We start from the raw sequence: 19,168 nt of genomic DNA, 5'->3' as shown, positions 1-19,168 counted from the left end.
TTTGTCTTTATCCTTTTTAACTTGCATATAGAGTGACTACTCGCTCCCCAAGTGCTCTGGGCCGGGACTTGTTCACTTCATTCTTATTATTATAAAAGAGATTCAGTCTCAGCGGTGAGGGACAAAAAAAAAACATCTCAATGGAAACTTGCTAAATAGTGGACTAAAATCTGCTTGTCTAAATGAGCCCTTAGTAAGACATGCAGAAGTATCCACAGTACGTCTAGAATTATAGAAACGTGTGAATTAGAAATCAGTACTCTAACCAGTCTCGCTTATTTCCCCAATATAGACCTCTGTTCTCAGCTCTGGTAGCATTGATGGCTCTTAGATCTGGGGCGACCAAATTCTTAGTCCCAGTTTACTGTTGACCAGTCTCCAGTTGATTGTCGTGATTACCACCCCAGTGCATTCATAGCTATCTCCAGGCTGCTTGAACTGTCTTAATTTGTGGAACTTTTCACCTTCTCTATATGGACAGCGTAACATTTACTTTATGTGATTTCAGCAAGTTAATCGCACAGGTGTCAACCTAAGGCTGGGTTCCCACAGGGTAGAATCCCGCTGCAAAAAAACGTGAGATTTCCGCTGGGAATTTACTACTTCAAAACCCGTGGCACGTTTTTGGAGCTGATTGGCCACATGCTTTTCCGTTGTGGTTGGCGCTCCCATAGAGAGCAGCGTGGCTGCAATGCAAAAAAATAGACATGCTACATCTGGGGAAACTGCGCTGTAGTGCCGGCTTCTGCCGCGACAGATTGGCCATCCCGCGTGGACGAAATTTTTGACCAATCTCGTCCACATGGCTGTCTAACCCCGGGATTAGCGGCCGCAGGTGGGTTTGCCGCAGCGAAATCTTGCACGGAATTTCCGCGGCAAATCCGCCCTGTGTGAACCCAGCCTAATGGGTGACAAGAAATGGGATCATTTGCACATCTACTGTATTGGCAGCATCTTTGCTTGGCACTATAAGTGTCATCAGTGGCAGACTAGAGTCTGGAGACAGAGTGGGTGGTGCATCTGTAATTGGCATGCCGTTGGGGGCGGCCTTCTTTGGTTGGCATGGAGTTGGCGGCATCTGTTGCTGACACTCAGTTTAGTGTGAAATCTATGATCTTAGGATGTCGATGTATCATTAGCAGATCTATTGTTTGGGCAGCTTTATCACCTTGCTGTTTCTTTACCTTTACTACAGGCCAGGTACATAGTCATCTTCGGAAATATGAAGTGGAATATCTACAGTTTGCCTTCCGATGGATGAATAACCTGCTAATGAGGGAACTTCCTTTAAGATGTACTATACGATTGTGGGATACTTACCAGGTAATCCGACGTGTCTGGTTTTTCCGGATGTGAATTTCTTGCTGACCGCACTGTAAATTCCATTTGCTTGGTTGTTGTAAACTCCAGAGACCTTGATAACCGAAATATTAACAGGCCGACCGGCTATAGCACAGTAGATTGGCTAAAGCTGGCTTGCTGTGCTCTACGACAGGCATGTGGGGAATTACTTTTAACGTTCTGCAATAGATCGCTGTTTCTTATGTGTCTGTTATTTTATTAATTTAGTAAAGTTTCTTATTCTGTACAGGATAAGATGTCAGCATTTACCTTAAGGGCTCATTCACACAACCATGATTTTGTTGCGTATTACGTCCTTGGTGCACGGCCATGTGACACACGGGGAATGGAGTCAATGAAAGTGAATGGACTTTCAATGATCCGTTCACATAAGCGTCTAAACGCTACATATAGGCACACGTGAGAAGAAGATCGCAGCATGTTCTATTCCTCTGTGTACTGCGTAGCGTGAGCCCTATACGTTTGTATGGGAGTGTATGCAAACACTGTCCATCAACAATACGTTGCATACAGACAAGCGGTCATACACAATCCCAGTATAAAAACAGCGGGGAATTAAAAATAAATAAATCAAGACACGCTGCGCATGACCGCGGTGATTTTATGGGTTATTGCTGCCCATACACAGTCTCTGCCGGCTTACATAAACCAGTAAATTGCTGCAGGACAGCGGTTTACGGATACGATCGTGTGAATGAGCCCTTACACAAAGTGGAAATGTAGGAGCTGTGACCTGCAGTCGGAACAGCTTTTTTGTTTTGTGTTTGACATATAATGGTGTATTCCAGCAATTTTACTTCTGCCTCATTGTACCCAAATATCTGCAGTTATACCCTGTTACATCCTCCAGTAGTGACCGCTGCCGGTCTCCTATAGCAGGACTCCTGGCTCTGTGCAGTGTGACCATATATGTGCGGTTTTGCTGTTTTCACCTGCACAGGGCGAGTACTGCAGTCTTTAGCATGAACCACCAAGTGCTTGTGGGTATTGTTGTTTTCTGAGCATAGAACGGCGGTCACATGTCATCCTCAGCATGACTTCCAGCTCCAATACTGAGCAAGAATTGCGGATAGAAGAACTGGAAACCAGCAGATAGCGTGTCTGGGAGCGCCTTCTGCCGTGTCTAAGTGAGAAGAGTGCCGGGCTTCCCAGAGAAACGCTGATTCTGCCATAACCCAGTTATCTGTTTTGTTCAGCGAGAAGAAAAACCAGATTTCACATTAATATTGTTTCTGCACAGACGGCACCATGCAATCTTCCCTGCGAGTAATGTCCTGTTCATGTTTTGTTTTCTCCAGGCAGAACCAGAAGGCTTTTCCCATTTCCACCTTTATGTTTGTGCGGCATTTCTAATTAAATGGCGCAAAGAAATTCTGGATGAAGTAGACTTTCAGGTATGTACTGGACGTGTAGCTCAAAGGGGAAGGCTTGAAATCAGTAAACTGCATACATCACATGTCTTTCTTGGGTTATTTAACCCCTTAGGACACAGTTGTTTTTTCATCTCCCAAATTTCCAAAAAATCTAAATTTTTTTTTTTAATTTCTCTGTCTATGTAGCTGTCTGAGGCTTCTTTTTCAATGCCTAGTTGTATTTTTCAATTGTTCTATATAATATACCATATTATAATGTACTGAGAAAGTTAAAAAAAAAAACTTTAAGTGTCCTAAATAGAGCAAAATAATGCAAAACGCAATTGCAACATTTTTTTTTTGCTGCTATGGGGGTGTTTCTTGTTTTTATGGCATACACACTGGCCAAAAAAATGACATCACTTGATTCTGGTGATCAGTACAATTTTATGTGTATACCAAATTTATGTAGGTTTTCTATTTTTGTCCTAGTTAAAAAAAAAAAAAAAAAAAAAAATCTTTAAATATATACTATGTATTTTCTGTTGCCATCTTCTAATAACTTTTTTTTTTTCCTCTTGATGCAGCTGTGAGGTCTTGTTTTTATGACCTATGGTTTCCTTTATTAGTATTTTAGACAACCTATGAGTTTTGATCACTCTTTAAGGGGGGAGCGAGAGTATACTTTAACCAGGAATAATAGTGCAACTTTTTTCCTTCCGGCATGTAAGGCAGAACCCATGATTGAAAACAGACAGATGTGAGCACACAGCTCAACTCCTTGCGCCTGGACTGCATTCAGCGGTGTCTGTCTCCGCTGAGCTGAGAGCAGAACTGGCCATGTAGAGCTGCGCCTTCACTACAGCGGACAGTCACAGGTTGTAGATCAGCGCCCTTGTGTATAGTGATATCTGGGCCTCTGTGGCCGACATTCATATCCTAATTAAAAATATTGCTTAAAAAAACTAATTTGTTTCTACAATGTAATTACTGATCCGTTATATTCTTTTATGTCAAACAAATGAAAGGACAGTTAGCAGCTGACCAATGAGGCCTGCCTTAGAGCTTGTCCACAGGACGTATGCGTACGATGCCGCGGGTCTCCCGAAGCGTCGTACACATTACAGCCCATACGCTCTGGCTGCATATGCCCACGAATGACTCTGTCACGGACATGCACGGTGTGTGTTTCCGTTTTTTTTTTGTTTTTTTTTCATCATTCCTCGTTCTGTTCAGAGCAGGGATGTGTTTGGAACTGCTGCCTGTATGCAATCCATGTGCATGGACATCGTTTCATTAAACGTCTGCGTATGATGGCATAGAAATGGAGCATGCTGCATACGCAGGTGTGGATGGAAGAATGAAAGTAGATTGACTTTCATTGCCTCCATTCCCCACGTGTTACGCACGGGAAATACATGTGACAATACGCCTGTGTGAATGAGCCCTCAGTTTGTGAAACTATGTTCTCCTAGACCAATTCATACATTATTTCTTGCAGTCTTTTAACACCTATGTTATTGAGTTCTTAGTCTGCAGATATGATTTAGAGATTCACAACTAGAGCACTAGATTTTTCATCTTTATCACCAAATTTAACTTTCAGTTTTACTTTCACTTAAAGGGAACCTGTCACCAGGTAGAAGCACCATAGACTTAAGTAATTTGCACTAGGAAAGACTGGAAGCAATGGGATGAAACTGAAAGGGAGGAGACACACATTAGATATTAGACAGTGAGGGTGATCAATGAGTGGAACAGGTTGCCTTGGGAGGTGGCGAGTTCTCCTTCAATGGAATTTTTCACACACAGGCTGGACAGACATCTGTCTGGGATGATTTAGTGATCCTGAATTAAACAGGGGGTTGGACGCGAAGACTCTACCATTCTATGGTGCTTATATGGTAGGCTCCCTGGAATCTAGGGAGGTATTTCTTATACTTACCTGGCTTCCCTAATCCATTGCTGTCACTCCCGAAAGGCAGCATGGACTGTGCAGCCAGGGGTCCCGCAGCCCGGTCCGTGCTTACTTTTGGTGATGTCAACATATATTTGCTTATTATGAATCTACAACTTGACTCCTTTGATTTCTCATCAGTATTTGCATAGAAGGACAATGCAGTCTGAAATGACTGATAAGAGCATAATAGATTGCACTACCTTCAGTAATGTCAAGGTATGTGAACTTTTATGTCAATGCTTGTAGGTATTTCTAGTTGCCCTTAGAAAAAGTAGGCTATGATATTCAATGACACATACTCCTGTTTTTAAAAAGAAAAAAAAAAAAAAACAGTCCTGGCCCCAGAAGTTGTCGTTTTGCTGCAAAACTTGTCCTGCAGTTACATCTCAGGCAGATATACAAATGATGAGAGTTGTGGTGAATAGATGAACTGTCTTGTCACCTGAGACCCTAAAAGTGGTATGAAAAGCTCTCAGAGGCTCCTTGTGTGTAGTGGCCTCTTCTTCCGCTTCTGTAGAGTTTGTTGACCACTAGACGCCTCTACGACGCAGAGAAGAGATGTCACCCCGCTACCAGAGTCTGAGAGGGGGCGCATTACTGGGATGTGAGAAGCTGGATGGTCGTATCGATGAATTGTCCCCCACCGGCCGTTCTGACCAGACTGTTAGGAGCTGTTAGTAGATACGTGAGGGCACACAAGGTGAACGGGCTCAGGATGCCCCTGACAGACCACCAGTAGAGAGGAGCATCTGATCGTCCAGCAAGCACCAGCAGCTCCAACTGTTTCGTTGTCCACCATCCAGAGACGGGTGGCGCCATCGTTGCACCCCTGTGTCTGTCGGAACAATTTCCAGGCACTTGGCTGAAGAACATTTGGTCTCACGGCCCCCATTAAGTTTACACAGCCTCTGACACCCACCGCCCCCTCTGTTTGCAGTGGTGGTGTGAATGAGTGGAACTGGGTTGTCTTCAGCGATGAACCCAGGTTTAGTTTAGGCACGAAAGACAACTGTATTTCTGTCTGGAGAACTATGGGTGAGCGCTTCAATCCTGTCTTTGTTGTGGAATGGCACACTGCCAATGAGATGGTCTTGGGGGTCTATCACATACAACAGTCGGTCCCCCGACTAGTGGTACGAGGGACCATGACAGCTCAGCGATATGTTCAGGGCATCTTGCAGCCACATGTGTTCCTGTCAAGGTGGCTTCCAGGAGGAAGCAGGATAATGCTCAGCTGCACACACAAGAGGGGTCACAGGGATGTCCTCACAACATTGTCACACTTCCGTGCCTGCTTGGTCGCCAGATTTATTGCCAACAGAACATGTATGGGACCATCAGGAATGCCAACTTTGACAGCCTGTGAGTTTGCATGATCTAGAGGCTCAGTTACAGCAAATGTGGAGCGATGTGCTGCAGGAAACCATCTGGAATCTGTAGGTCTCTATGTCCACTCGTATCACATCTTGTCTCCAAGCTAGAGGCGGACCAACAAAGTACTAGAGCTTTCATGCCTGCCCGTATCACAGCTTGTGTCCAAGCTAGAGGCTATGCAACAGAGTAATAAAGCCTCCATGCCCGTCCGTATCACATTTTGTATCCAAGCTAGAAGCGGTACAACAGGGTACTAGAGCCTCCATGCCCCCCGTATCACATCTTGTACCGCCTCTAGCTTGGATACAAGATGTGATACGGGGGGTATAGAGGCTCTTGTACCCCGTTGTATTTCCTCTGGCTTGGATACAACAGGGTACTAGAGCCTCCCTACAGCCTCCCTACAAGGGGTTAGTTCTCCACAATAAATGATCCTTTTGTTCTGATACTGTAATCACCGATATCAACGTTACAATCACACAGAGAAAGTTTCATTCAATTCCGACAACTTCTAGGGGAGGGATTGTGTTTTTTGGGTTTTTTTTTTTTAAATCTACATAATGCTCTGCTCCAGGTATGTTGGATAAACACACAACCTTCCTGTATTGTCTGTGTAGGCAATGCAACACTCAGCATTTGGTTTTGAGCTGGCTCTACACTTCTCATTTTCTCTGCCCCCAGCTCATATTAATACAGGTTTTCAATGGGGGAGGGAGTAAGCGGAGAACAAAACTTCTCAGGTTGAAATCCAGCATGCCAATCCTTCTTTCCTTTTAAACATTTGGTGGGATTCCACATATGTATTAGATGGTTGACTAGTCCGGCTTAAACAGTAGGTTTGGCTGAGCATTAATATGTTGTGTATGGATAGCCTTGTGGAAGAGGTCTGTTGACTATAGAGTTTCAAGGACCTGAGGAAGTACAGCTCCTGCTCCAAGAGCCCGGGACAGCCTATCTGTGTAGTGGTATCCTGCCTTATGTAGAGATATTAGCAATTCCCTCTCCTCTAATGATGATCCAGTCTGTAGCCAAGCTGACAAGCGAGCTGAAGAAATCCTTAGCTTCGTGTGACTGCTCTATTTGCCACTGTGAGCACTGGAATGTTTCTAGATTGTTATAATGAAAAAAAACATCCAAAAATTGTGATGAATCTGTGTCCCTTTCAGATGATACATTCCCTTTAAGTATAATCTAAAGCTGGCCATACACTGACTAGAAACTGCAAGGAACTGAGAAGAAACCAAGTCAAGAAATGACCTTTTCCCTACCTCCCTAATTGATTTTAACCTTCAAATCCGCAGTGCATCTGCAATTGTATTTTACTTCTATTGAGCCCATCCGCACGGAATCCGCACTGAAATGGCGCAGACTGCGATTTGTTTTCCGTAACAAGCAGTCCGCAAATCAAATCTGCATGCTTAAATTCAGTTGCAAATGCCAATACTTCCCTATGGGCACTTTGAATTGTGGATCTTCCGCATGGATTCAGTAGCCCGTGGAGAATTGGACCTGAGGCTGCAGAACTGGACATATCATCTAAAGGATCTTTGTGGAGGATCAATCTTTGTGGATGAAATCTTTAAGTGTATGACCAGCTTAAAGGGTTTTCCTATCTTAAAACATTTATGGCATATGTACACAAGCCATAACTATATGGGGATTAGGATTCCCAATTATCAGAGAATGGGCCCCTACTCCACCTGGTACATAGCTGCTGGTGCCTGCAGAATAACTTCCAGGAGGGTGTCACACAGCTGAGTAAGGTGTTCCTGTAACTCGCAGAGACTTGAAAGAGTCATGATGTTGGTGCTTAAGAGGTACGGCTCTCACCCATCAGGCACTCTTGCCAAATGCTGTTGTAAATATTTAATTTGGGACAATCCCTTTTATGAAATATATTTCAGTGGTTCTTTATAGCTAATGTGCTTTTCTTCCCTTTTTTAAATTTTTTTTAGACTGTAGTTATTGTATTCAGCGCAGTTTTGTAATTTTGCACCCATTTTTATGATCATTATAATGAGATATAATATATATAATTTTATATTTTCTAGTTCAGGCGTAGTCAACTAGTCTTAGGAAAGGTCCGCTGAGGGCTTGTTCATGTCTGTGTCGGAGGTTACGTTTGGTGCTTCCATCACTGATTTCTCTTAAAATAGGGGACAGACTAGTACTGAATGCAGAGCTATTTCATCCTGTAAGATGCTTGATGGAAACCGAACGGACCTCATTATGGTCAGTGGGATCCATTTTGGCGCAGTTCAGTTCTCTCATAGGACTAATCTGTTTGGCCAGTGGGTTCCATTATTCTGCTCTCCTAATAGAGCAGGAAGTTGGAGCCCGGAATGCTAATGTGAAAAAAAGAACTGTTTGCTGCCAGGTTGTGGTGTGAACGGAGTGCCAACAGTAAAGGTGCTGTTTAACAAAGTTTACAAAACATTTTAAAGTATGTACATCAATACATATTTGTTAGTGGGAAAACCAGGCCCCAAAACTTATTCAGGCCTCAAACTAGACCCCTTACATAAAATGAGATCCCAGATTGGTCCCCCTACCTAAATTTAGGCTGCAGACAAGGCAGATGGGTATATAGGCTGGCTCCCCAAAAAGTATACACTCTTCAATAGTGCTTATCTATATACTTTTTTAAATTCTGAATTACAGCGGCAGTATAAAGTATTATCGTGTCTCTGTAAAGGTGTCTGGTCGCACCATTGCCATTTTATGTGACTCTTCCGATGGTCACATAGTGGCTTTAGCGGAGGCACGCTTTCGACCATTTTGGATTGCTATTGGAAATTTCAGACTGCGAGTGAAGCTTTAAACCCGTGGCACTGTGTGTGATGTGCAGAAGATCTGAGAGGCGCTGCACAGTAACAAGTCCAGCTACCTCAGGCTTACACTATGGCCACAGACGTTAGCAAATTAAACGTACAACATATTCTTAAGACAGCACATTGGAAAGATCACATCCCAAGATTGTTACCCGTCATGAATAAAATGTTCCTAAATGGTAAACTAATAAACACAATTATGATGATTTACTGTACTGTTTAGACTCCAGAGAATCTACACCTTCACGTGTACAAAGCAGTCAGTTTAATGAAGCTCAGGGTATGGTGTGGACCACGGGTCTTTTTTGAAGGCAGTCACTGGCCCGGTGTATCTCAACATCCATTTTACCAGCTATTCGTGCACTTTATGCGGAAGAACAGTTTTACTTCCAGCAAGATGGCATCACACTACCACCGAGCTGTGGGAGCCTATCTAGATGACATTCTGCCAGGATATTGGATAGGGCAAAAAGGAACCTGAATTCCCTTCTCATTTCTGCTGACTTAACACCATTTGGCTTGTGGGGAACCCTAAAAGATGTGGTATACTGAAGAAACCAAGCTACACTGGCTGCACTATGGGAAGAAATTGAAATGTGCAATATTTCATGAAATCAGGATGTTAAGTGTTGCAGTTGCAAACTATTGATGGCCTATCCTTAGAATAGACTATCAATAGTATATAGATGGGGGTCTGCTGCCCGGGACCCATTGTGATAAACTGTTCTCTGGGCTTGTGTGCTTGTGCATTGAGTTGATTTCTGACGGAAGCAGACATCTCCCGTTCTCATTGAAGTGGCCAGGCTTAGTATTGCAGACCAAGTTCTAGTTAGAATGTAGTGGCTAGGCTTGGCATTACACACATTCAGAGGGAATGGAGCTGTCTGCTTCCTGCAGAAATCAGTTCAGTGTATAAGCGCACTGGCCTGGCCAACAGATGATCAGCAGGGGTCCCCGACAGCAGACCACTACCAAACTACTATTGATGGTCTATCCTAAGGATAGGGCAATTTTTTACAATTGAACAACCCCTTTTAATGGTAACCACTTTGAACACCTAATATAATTGGAGAAGTAAAACATGACCTACAAATATCCTTTTGATGTCTAGATAAATGCAGTAATAACTCTTCTATGCAGGTATTTGAGATATCGTAGTGGTGTATACATTTTTGGGCTACCCTGTATATATTACACCCACATTTATTGCTTCTGGGTCCTCATCTTGTTCAGGTGTTACACACAATTTCCTGCTGCTAGCCATAGTCAGCACCCTGTGCCCTGGGCTTCTACCAATAATTCTACTTCTGACAGCTGACCTGCCGTCACAGATACATTGGAGGGGATACCACCCTCTTCCATTACATCTATGATGGCAGATTGGCAGGGTTTGGTCAATTGGCTTTCCTGGAGCAAGATCGTTCTTGGGCTACCAGTTGCTCACCGCTGTTATAGTCACCCGTCTTGAATCACATATAGTAGAGTCTGTTCGGACTGAAAACCCTATCCTATTATATATAATATTTATTCATTGCATATGAGCTTTCCATTAGTATCCTTTCCTGTATTTTTTTTTTTTAATTTCAGGGATTACTTATGCTGCTCCAGAACTTGCCTACAATTCACTGGGGCAATGAGGAAATCGGCCTCCTCTTGGCAGAAGCATACAGACTGAAATACATGTTTGCAGACGCTCCAAACCACTATCGTCGATGAAACCCGTTCTGGTCCATGGCTTAACACTCCAGAAATCCTGCTAGCAGGAAGAGGCGTGTACATTTTGCACCAGTGCCTCCTGCATAACTATTCACTCACTCATTTGGACTTTTTTTAAGCATTTGTGTGTGAGTGCGTACAATGTGTTTATTTAAAGACTTACGACTGAACCTGTGATCAGCCCTGTACAGATTATTTGTATATTAGCAGACTTTCATATGTATATGGATAGAAATGTATATAATTTAAATTTATTTGTAAAATGTGATTGTCTTTATCTCATTCAAGCATACATGCTTTGTCTTTGTTGAAACTTGTGGCTACTGTGTAAAATGTGCAAAAGTTTAAAGACCTTTACGAAATATTAGTTGAAAGACACTCCCACAGAAAGCAAAAGTTACCAAACCCAAGAGCAGGGACGACTCCATTTCTCTGTCGCATCCTGTAGGTATCGCTGCTTTAGTCCCTAGAATGTGCATAAGAATTGTATGAGCATCACTCAGGGACAGCCAGTAAGAAATAGATAAATGTGAACATTTCAGTATTCTTAACTGGAACACATATCACTGCGCATGGTACTGGCCAGGGAGCCTGACCTTTAATTTCAGGAAAATGACAGATTTTTTTTTTATATGAATCAGATTAGGGCCTGGTTTTTATGTACTATTAGAGGCTCAAACTTATACTGTGATTTCCGTGAGGTTACTCAGTTGTAGATTTGCTATACAAGGTGGACTAACAAGTGCCGGTTTTGCCGTGGCCTACTCCATTTGTGCTCGTTTGTACATGTGCTCATAAGGAATCATCCTTGTTTGAAAGTCACTGGAAGGAAAAGTGAAGAATTATCAGAGTTAACTTAAACTGTGGAGAATTCTAGCTCAGTAAAGTGCAATTATGGAATAGCATCAGATTGTTTTCTTATGAGACTGGAATGCATGCCTTTGTTCATTGACCATTCAACTGTGACAATGAATAAAGTACACACATCCCTACAATTTGAATACATTTCTCTGCATTGTGGCACCTTTTATTTGCTCTATAATGTTAATACATGAGAAGGATGCTTAAAATAAGTGAAAACTCGAAAAACCTGCACCACTTTTAATTCAGTATAAAAGTTATTTCCACCCTACGCTTACACAAAAACAGTGTGTTTGGGCAATTCTAATAAAAGATTGCTTGTTTCTACAATTTTGCCCTGATTAATTTTTTTTTGTCTAAGCATGGTAAATGGTGGTGCAAATACAAAGTAGAACAGCTGTTGGTCAGTCCTTTTAGAGAATTTTCTGGCAATAATACCACTACTTTTACGCTATCAATTTCTGATTGTGGAGACTCCAGCAATGCCTAGGATGAAGGTGCCATGAAGGACAAGGGGGCTTCTCCACACACAGCACTTGGGAGTTTCACATCTGCACTTGGGGTTCCGCTATTCTACTCGGTTGAGGGAGGAGGTAAGGGGAATCCCCATGGCTGAATTGCTTAGTTTCTGAATGGAACCGAACCAGTCGCTATAATGGGGTTTGTCCGATTTCCGCCCAGCTGCCTCACTTTTGGAGGAAGATAAAGCATTGCATGCAGTGCTTTTCTTCTTCCGGTATTTTGAGCCAGATCTGTGATAGAACCTTCTGCTTCAGGTTCCAATGCAGATGTGAAACCAGCCTCACTGACGTAGTAGAGGCGTGCTGCAGTTTCCCACGGTCAGTTCTCTTAAATTCTTTATTTTGTCATTTTCCATTTTCATTAGTGTCCTACAAAGAAAAGCATTTTCTTTAAACATTTTAGAACCTCTAAACTAAACATGACCTTGTCATGCTACACATTTCTGTCCTAGATGTTCTAACTCGTCGGATAATATGTTGTATTTCTTCTACCTTTGCTTCACTTCTGGTAAAATCCTTGAGCACACTTTATTCGACTCGTGTTACTTTATATGTGGTCTAATAACAAGAATAAACATTTTCCTACAGTGTGCGCCAAAACCATCAATACTCTCTACTTCACTATGTGTAGGGTATCCTAAAACCAAAGAACTGCTTAAAAGACTGGACACAATTAAAAGACAATCTAACATTTAATGAGAGGGGGGGAGGGGATAGAAAGGAAGGGGAGGGAAAAGGGGGGGAGGGGTATATGGTAGCTTGCGTACGTAGTAATTGCCGATACTCCTCCGAGCTCTGGAACATTATTCAGTGGGACCAAGTCTTCCTAAAGTTCTCCTGCCGCCCTTTGAGGGATGCCGTAAGGTCCTCCATCTCCATAATCCAGTTTACTGTTTTGAGCCACAAGCCCAGTGTGGGTGGAGCAGTCTGCCTCCAAAGTCTGGGGATACAAGATCTCGCTGCACCCACCAAGTAGCACACCATTGAGTTTTTGTACATCACTAGTGGTATATCGCTGTGATGCAGGAGAAAGAAAGCAGGGGACCTTGGAAGCAACTGATCCGTAAACCTTGATGTAATCCGCCAAACCTCCGACCAAAAGTTCGCCAAGACTGGACATTCCCAAAACACATGCAACAGTGTACCCTGTTCCGCACCACATCTCCAACATAGATGCGAGACCGATGGGAATATTGTGTTTAGGAAGTAGGGCACCCTATACCAGCATGAAAGAATCTTAAATCCTGATTCTTGTATCTTGCTAGAGATTGATGAAGAGTGTGTGATTTGTGAATATTTCCCTTTCCTCAGGGGAGAACATAATCCCGAGTTCCACCTCCCACTTCTGCATGTACCCTGGCGGTGATGCCTCCGATTGTGTGTGAGTATGTTGTATATTCTGGATAGCGTGTGTCTGGAGGGTCCATCTTCATTACAGATGGATTCATATTGTGTTTTAGGGCGCATGAATGTGTTGGGTCTGGGGAGAGATAAAAGGAAGTGTCATAATTGGAGAGTTTGCCACAATGTCCTTTGCGCCTTGTCTGTCATTTCTAGCAATGCGTTCGTCGATAGTCATTGGCCGTCTTGTAAGAAATGTTCTGCTCGGAACACTCCCTCAGAGAGCCAATTTTTGAAGGCCCAGTCGTCCGTGCCTGGGGAGAAGGAGGGGTTACCCAGGATTGGGAACATTGGGGATGGCCTTGGTGAGATGTCCCTGGGATGAATTTTTGCCGCTATTGATAGTGAAGGGCCGATTGTAGGGTGCTGGGTTATTTCCGGGAGGACCTTCTCTTGCGTCCAAGGTAGCACCACAAGGGGTATAGGTGTGTGGTACTGTTCTATATTAACCCACTGTTTAATTGTTGCTTATCTGTGACAGTCAACAATACGTGTTAAGTGAGCTGCTTGATGATATCGCGTAAAATTGGGGAGGCCTATACCCCCCTCATTCTTTGGTCTAGAGAGCGTGTTCCTTGCAATCCGGGTAGGTTTATCTGCCCAGACAAATTTGGTCATCAGAGAGTCGAGGTTTTGAAAGAACTGTTTTGGAATTTGTATGGGGAGGGCCTGTAGTAGGTATAGCACCCTTGGGAGAATATTCATTTTAATTATTCCCCCTCTACCAAACCATGAGAAAAGGCCTTTCACCCAAGAGCTAAGATCTTGCCTTATTTTACTCGAGTGTAGGGAAATTAGCCGCATACAATTCCTCAGTTTCTGATGTCAATTTGATGCCAAGGTATTGTATATAGTCCCTCGCCCACTCGAAGAGGAAAGCGTCTCGGAGCTCCGATACTAAGGCCTGTGGTATGTTGAGCGCTGCTGACTTGTTATAGTTGATTTTGAAGTTCGATAGGGCGGAGTATTGATTTATTTCTGCTAATAGGTTAGGTAGGGATATTCTTGGGTTCGAGATAAAGAATAGGAGATCATCCGCGTAGGCCGTGATCTTATGCTCTGTATCAGACAGAGGACGAAGATCAAGAGTGACAGTGGGCAGCCCTGTCTAGTACCGTTGCCGGTTGTAAACGGTGAAGAAAGCTGACCATTCACTCTGACAGAGGCCGTTGGGTTGGAGTATAGGCTCGTCAGCCATGAGAGCATATTCAGCCCGAATCCCATGCAGGACATCGTGGTGAATATGAAATCCCAGTCTACTGTCAAAGGCTTTGTCCGCGTCCGTGGATAATAGACAGATCGGGAGTGAGCTTTTTTTCGCTATGTTGATCAAGTTTGTTTTTGTCATATTATCCCTGGCCTCCCTGAGTGGGACAAAGCCTATCTGATCTTTGTGGATCAGGGCTTGTAGGAATGGGGAAATTCTACTAGCTAATATTTTAGAGAACAATTTCAAGTCCGCGTTTTAGTGAGGAAATAGGGCGGTAGCTCTGGCATTGCGATGGATCCTTCCCTTCTTTTGGGATTACCGTTGTGAGCTTTTAGGGTATCTCTCAGCAGTTTGTTCCCGTTTATGATAGCATTGAAGGCCCGAATGAAATGGGGGGAGAGGATCGACGCATATTTTTTGTAGTGGGTGAGTCCGTCGGGTCCTGGCGCCTTCCCTGTTTTGGAGTCTGACAAAGCCCCTGCTAATTCCGCCGGCGTGATCGGAGCCTCCATTGCACTAATGGCTTCTTGTGAGAATTTGGCGAAGTTTGAGCGTTGGAGGTAGTCTGCCACCCTCTCCTTTCTAACTATCTTTTCTTGGTCTGGTATGGAGGGAGACAAATTATATAAGGCGTGATAGTAGTCTCTGAAAGCTTCTGCTATCTGTTGTGGGATATTTCGCATCTGACCATTAGCATTTGTAATATGTGGTACATATGTCCTGGATCTAGTAGCACGGAGTGCACGAGCGAGTGTGCGACTGGGTTTGTCTCCGAACTCAAAAAAGTGACGCCTACATTTTACTAAGTGCGCCTTTGCTTGACCCAGACAAAGCGAACTAACCTTCTCCCTGAGTTGTCAGTTATGCTCCCCTGTCGCCTCCCTGAGGAGATATATGAATAAGTCCTAGGCCTTGATTTGGGAAAGCAGTCCACAGAGCTGAGCGCTACCTTCTTTTTTGATACAAGATCCGAGACTAACACAAACACCTCGAATGACACATTTATGGGCTTCTCATGTCGTTAGTGGGTCTACGTCTGCGGTGTTATGATCAAAGTAGTCTTGCAGTGCTTTACTGATTTCATTAGAGGTATTTGGGTCGCTAACCAGGGATTCATTTAAATGCCAATGCAATACTCTGTTGTGTATGGATGGGAATGCTAGGGATAAGGTAATCATGGCATGGTCCGAGACTGTGATATTATCTATGTCTGCCGAGACTAGGGTGGACAGGGTCGAATGGTGTAGAAGAAAATAGTCTATTCTGGAGTAAGTGTTATGTGGTACGGAGAAGAATGTGTCGTCTCTGGTGGGGTGTAAGATCCTCCAAGCATCAACTAGCTGGTGCTTGTGGAGTGTTTTCCGGATCCTGCGCGTCCGTAGCTAATGGCAGGCTGCTACTTCTTCTGGAAGTGTCTATATGTGGGTCTAAGGTGATATTGAAATCTCCTCCTAGTATCAGGGTGCCCTCCTTGAATTCCTCTAAATCCTCCAGGGTCCTTTCCAAAAAGGTCACCTGGTTGGAGTTAGGAAGATAAACTGTTGCTAATGTGACCGGTGAGTCGGCTAGCTTACCCCTAAGGAAGAGATATCTACCTCCTGGATCACAGCACGTCCCCACATGTTCCCACGGTACCGAGTTAGCGATGAGAATAGAGACTCCCTTAGATGTAGATTCGTGGTTCGTGCTATAGTAGGCGCCTGAGAACCTGGCATCTGAGAACCTCGGGAGCGCATCTGTCCGGAAGTGTGGCTCCTGCATGAAGGCCACCAGCGCTCTTCTTTTCCACAGAAGATGGAGGATAGAGGACCTTTTCTCAGGGGTGTTCAGTCCCTGTGCGTTAAGAGAAACAACCGTAAAGTTAGCAGGACGGGATACCATGTTTATTTGGGTAGGATGGGGTTATGGTACTCCTGAAGTGTGAGGGTGTGCACTGGAGAGAGGGATAGGCAGGAAGGAAGGTGGGGAAAAACAACAGGGGAAGGGGAGACTCACAAGGCTAGAGAGAGACACTAAAAGCAGCTGTTTAAATACCCTCGGAGTCTGTACTAGCTAGGCGCTAGTAGATAATCTAGTCAGAGCGTCTGTTCCCCCGGAACTTGGGGATTAATCAGAGCCTCTGAAACCCTACTTGGGGAACGTGAGACTGCGTAGGGCCGCCAAGGGCGCTCTTAGACTCAGAGCGTTTAAAAAGAAAACGCGAGATCTACTCTTATTCTATTAGTAGTTCGACAGTGAACTACAGAAGCATTCGCCCTATCCGCTTAGCTGCAAGTTGCAAGGCCTATTCTGGGAGGAAACAAAAATACTAAGACAGAAGAGAAAAAAGGAGGGGTAAGTGACTGTGATTATAATGGAAAACCAATAGTTCCGTTATCTTTCTTGAGAGATGGGAGGAGCAAGCTAGTCGGATCCAGTAATAGGATTAAACAATGTCCTATGTCCTTGGGAAGTATCAGGTAAATCGTGGCCTGAACTGGAATTGAAGATAAGGGGCTTGAATCCCACTATGTTCAGATCCCTTACGCATTGGGAGGGATCGTGTCCATTGGAGCAGTCCAGTCCGGGATCGGGACCCGTGGTACCTCCAGGAAGTTGAATGCCCCCTCAAGGTCCGAAGGAGATCTGACCGTAAAAAGGCGTCCGTGTTTGCGTAGGATCAGGTGGAACGGGTGTCCCCCATCTATATGTTGCATCTGCTCTATGTGCCGCATCTAGTAGTGGGCGGATTGGTCTCCGACTGTTAAGAGTCAGTCATGAGATGTCTGGCAGGATTGTGATCTCCGCCCCGTTGAAAGTGAGTGATCCCCGCATGCAAGTCGCTGGATCTCCTCTTTCTGCCTGTAAAAGTGTATGCGACAAATAACGTCTCTGGGGACATTGGGGCTCCGCACTCTCCCGCCCATCAGGCGGTGGACTCTGTCCATTTCTATAGCTCTGTTTTCAGGGCGTTGCAGCAGCTTGTTAAAGATGGACGTTACGCATTCGTATAGGGCATCTGGGGGCACTTTTTTGTATTGATTTTTTTTTTTTTTTTTACCTTATGTATTAGGCCTCATACCTGGTTTGCAAACTTTCCTACATTCCAGTTTCTAGCTGGGTGTTGTTCCCAGCACTGATCAGCTGGTCTTTCTTATGAATGCACAGAAGCTGAGCTCCCCCTTCCCTGTTGTCTTTAAGAGACTGTGCAGCATAACCATGCCTATTCAATACTACACAGCTGTCTCTCCCTCTCTGAGTATCTGCTGGTCCCATTGCCTTTCATTGCTGATAACAGCAGGGAATTCACCCCTACTGAATTACAGTCCTCTGCAAGAATAGTTTTCTCTGCTCTGCTCTCTGTCCTGACCTCCACCATCCCTTAGCACTCTCAGTGGAGCTACTCGCTCAGTGGAAGGCCTCATTCACCCGGGCGACACTGCATCGCCACAAGAAAATCGCAGTGATATCGCTTTGCTGGTCAGTGCGATATCACGTCTTCTCATGGCAATACCACGATTTTATAGCATCATATGCGGGAATTTTCCAGGGAGGCTTGAAATATAAGCCCTACCATGAAAATAAGCTGTAGCTAAAGAAAAGGAAAAAAATACACAAACATCATCTTAGATGCGCTGTCAGCCCGGCGGCATCTTCTCCCCGGATCCCGGCACTGATCTTCTTCTGTTCTGGCCGGGGATTTAAAAATCCCTGCCTTCTGGAAGCGCTGGCTGTGATTGGCTGATGCTTAGCCAATCACAGCCAGCACTTGAATGACTGTGATTGGTGCAATCACAGCCAAAGCGTCAGCCAATCACAGCCGGCGCTTCCAGAAGGCGGGGATTTTTCAATCACCGGCCAGAACAGAAGATCAACAGTGCCTGGGAGACGATGCGGCCGGGCTGACAGCGTGTCTAAGTTGATGTATGTGTATTTTTTTAAAATTTTTTTCTGCAGTTAGGGCTTAGTTTAGGCTTTGACAGGATTCCTACTGTCAAAGTTGCATCCCACTGCACGAAAATCGCGTTTTCATGCAATGCAACAGAGAGGAAGGCTCCATAGGGAAACATGGGCTACAAAATCTCACGAGTCGCGCGACCCACATTGCATGTGTGAAGTAACCTATAGGAAAGCATGGGCTTCTCATACATGTGATTTGTAGGACTGTCGCAACACTACATAATCGCGTGACTTTGTCGCCCGTGTGGATGAGGCCGAAAGACTGTGAATGTATGTTCACAAGGGAAGCAGGCTAGGAGAGGAATCATTCAGTTTACTCTGATTTTCATTAAACATTTCTGACTTTGGCAATTACAAAAATCTTCATTTCCAAAAAGACATTGATCTAAAAACAAAAAGAAGCAAAGGTATGCATAGCCTTTAAAGACTATATGCTCCAGTTTACATTGACTAATTTCCCTGCTAAGTGTAATATGGAACACCTTTTAAACATGAGAGAGTGCAAACAAGTGGAAGGAGTAAATGCAAGAGCCCAATTTGCCAGTGTAAAGTAATCACATGCTCTCATTGGTGTATGAGATGGGACACTTCAACCGAAAGAATTGATTAATGTCTTTGTTAGTTTTGTTTTGAACGTATTA

General features: G+C 44.1%; 1 protein-coding gene across 1 annotated transcript in view; it reads left to right on the top strand.

Moving 5' to 3' along the window:
• Positions 1-11,786, top strand: part of TBC1D22B (TBC1 domain family member 22B) — a 59,846-nt gene extending 48,060 nt beyond the window's left edge. Inside the window, exons 11-13 of the mRNA XM_066600239.1 lie at positions 1,196-1,323; positions 2,661-2,756; positions 10,467-11,786. Coding sequence (XP_066456336.1) covers positions 1,196-1,323; positions 2,661-2,756; positions 10,467-10,595 — 353 coding nt within the window. The 3' untranslated portion in view covers positions 10,596-11,786. The remainder of the gene's footprint in view (positions 1-1,195; positions 1,324-2,660; positions 2,757-10,466) is intronic.
• The last annotated feature ends 7,382 nt before the right edge of the window (positions 11,787-19,168 follow it).

This window comes from Eleutherodactylus coqui, chromosome 4 (genome assembly GCF_035609145.1).
Source record: "Eleutherodactylus coqui strain aEleCoq1 chromosome 4, aEleCoq1.hap1, whole genome shotgun sequence".
In the NCBI taxonomy this organism is placed as follows: Eukaryota; Metazoa; Chordata; class Amphibia; order Anura; family Eleutherodactylidae; genus Eleutherodactylus; species Eleutherodactylus coqui.
This window is presented reverse-complemented; position numbering and strand designations above follow the sequence as displayed.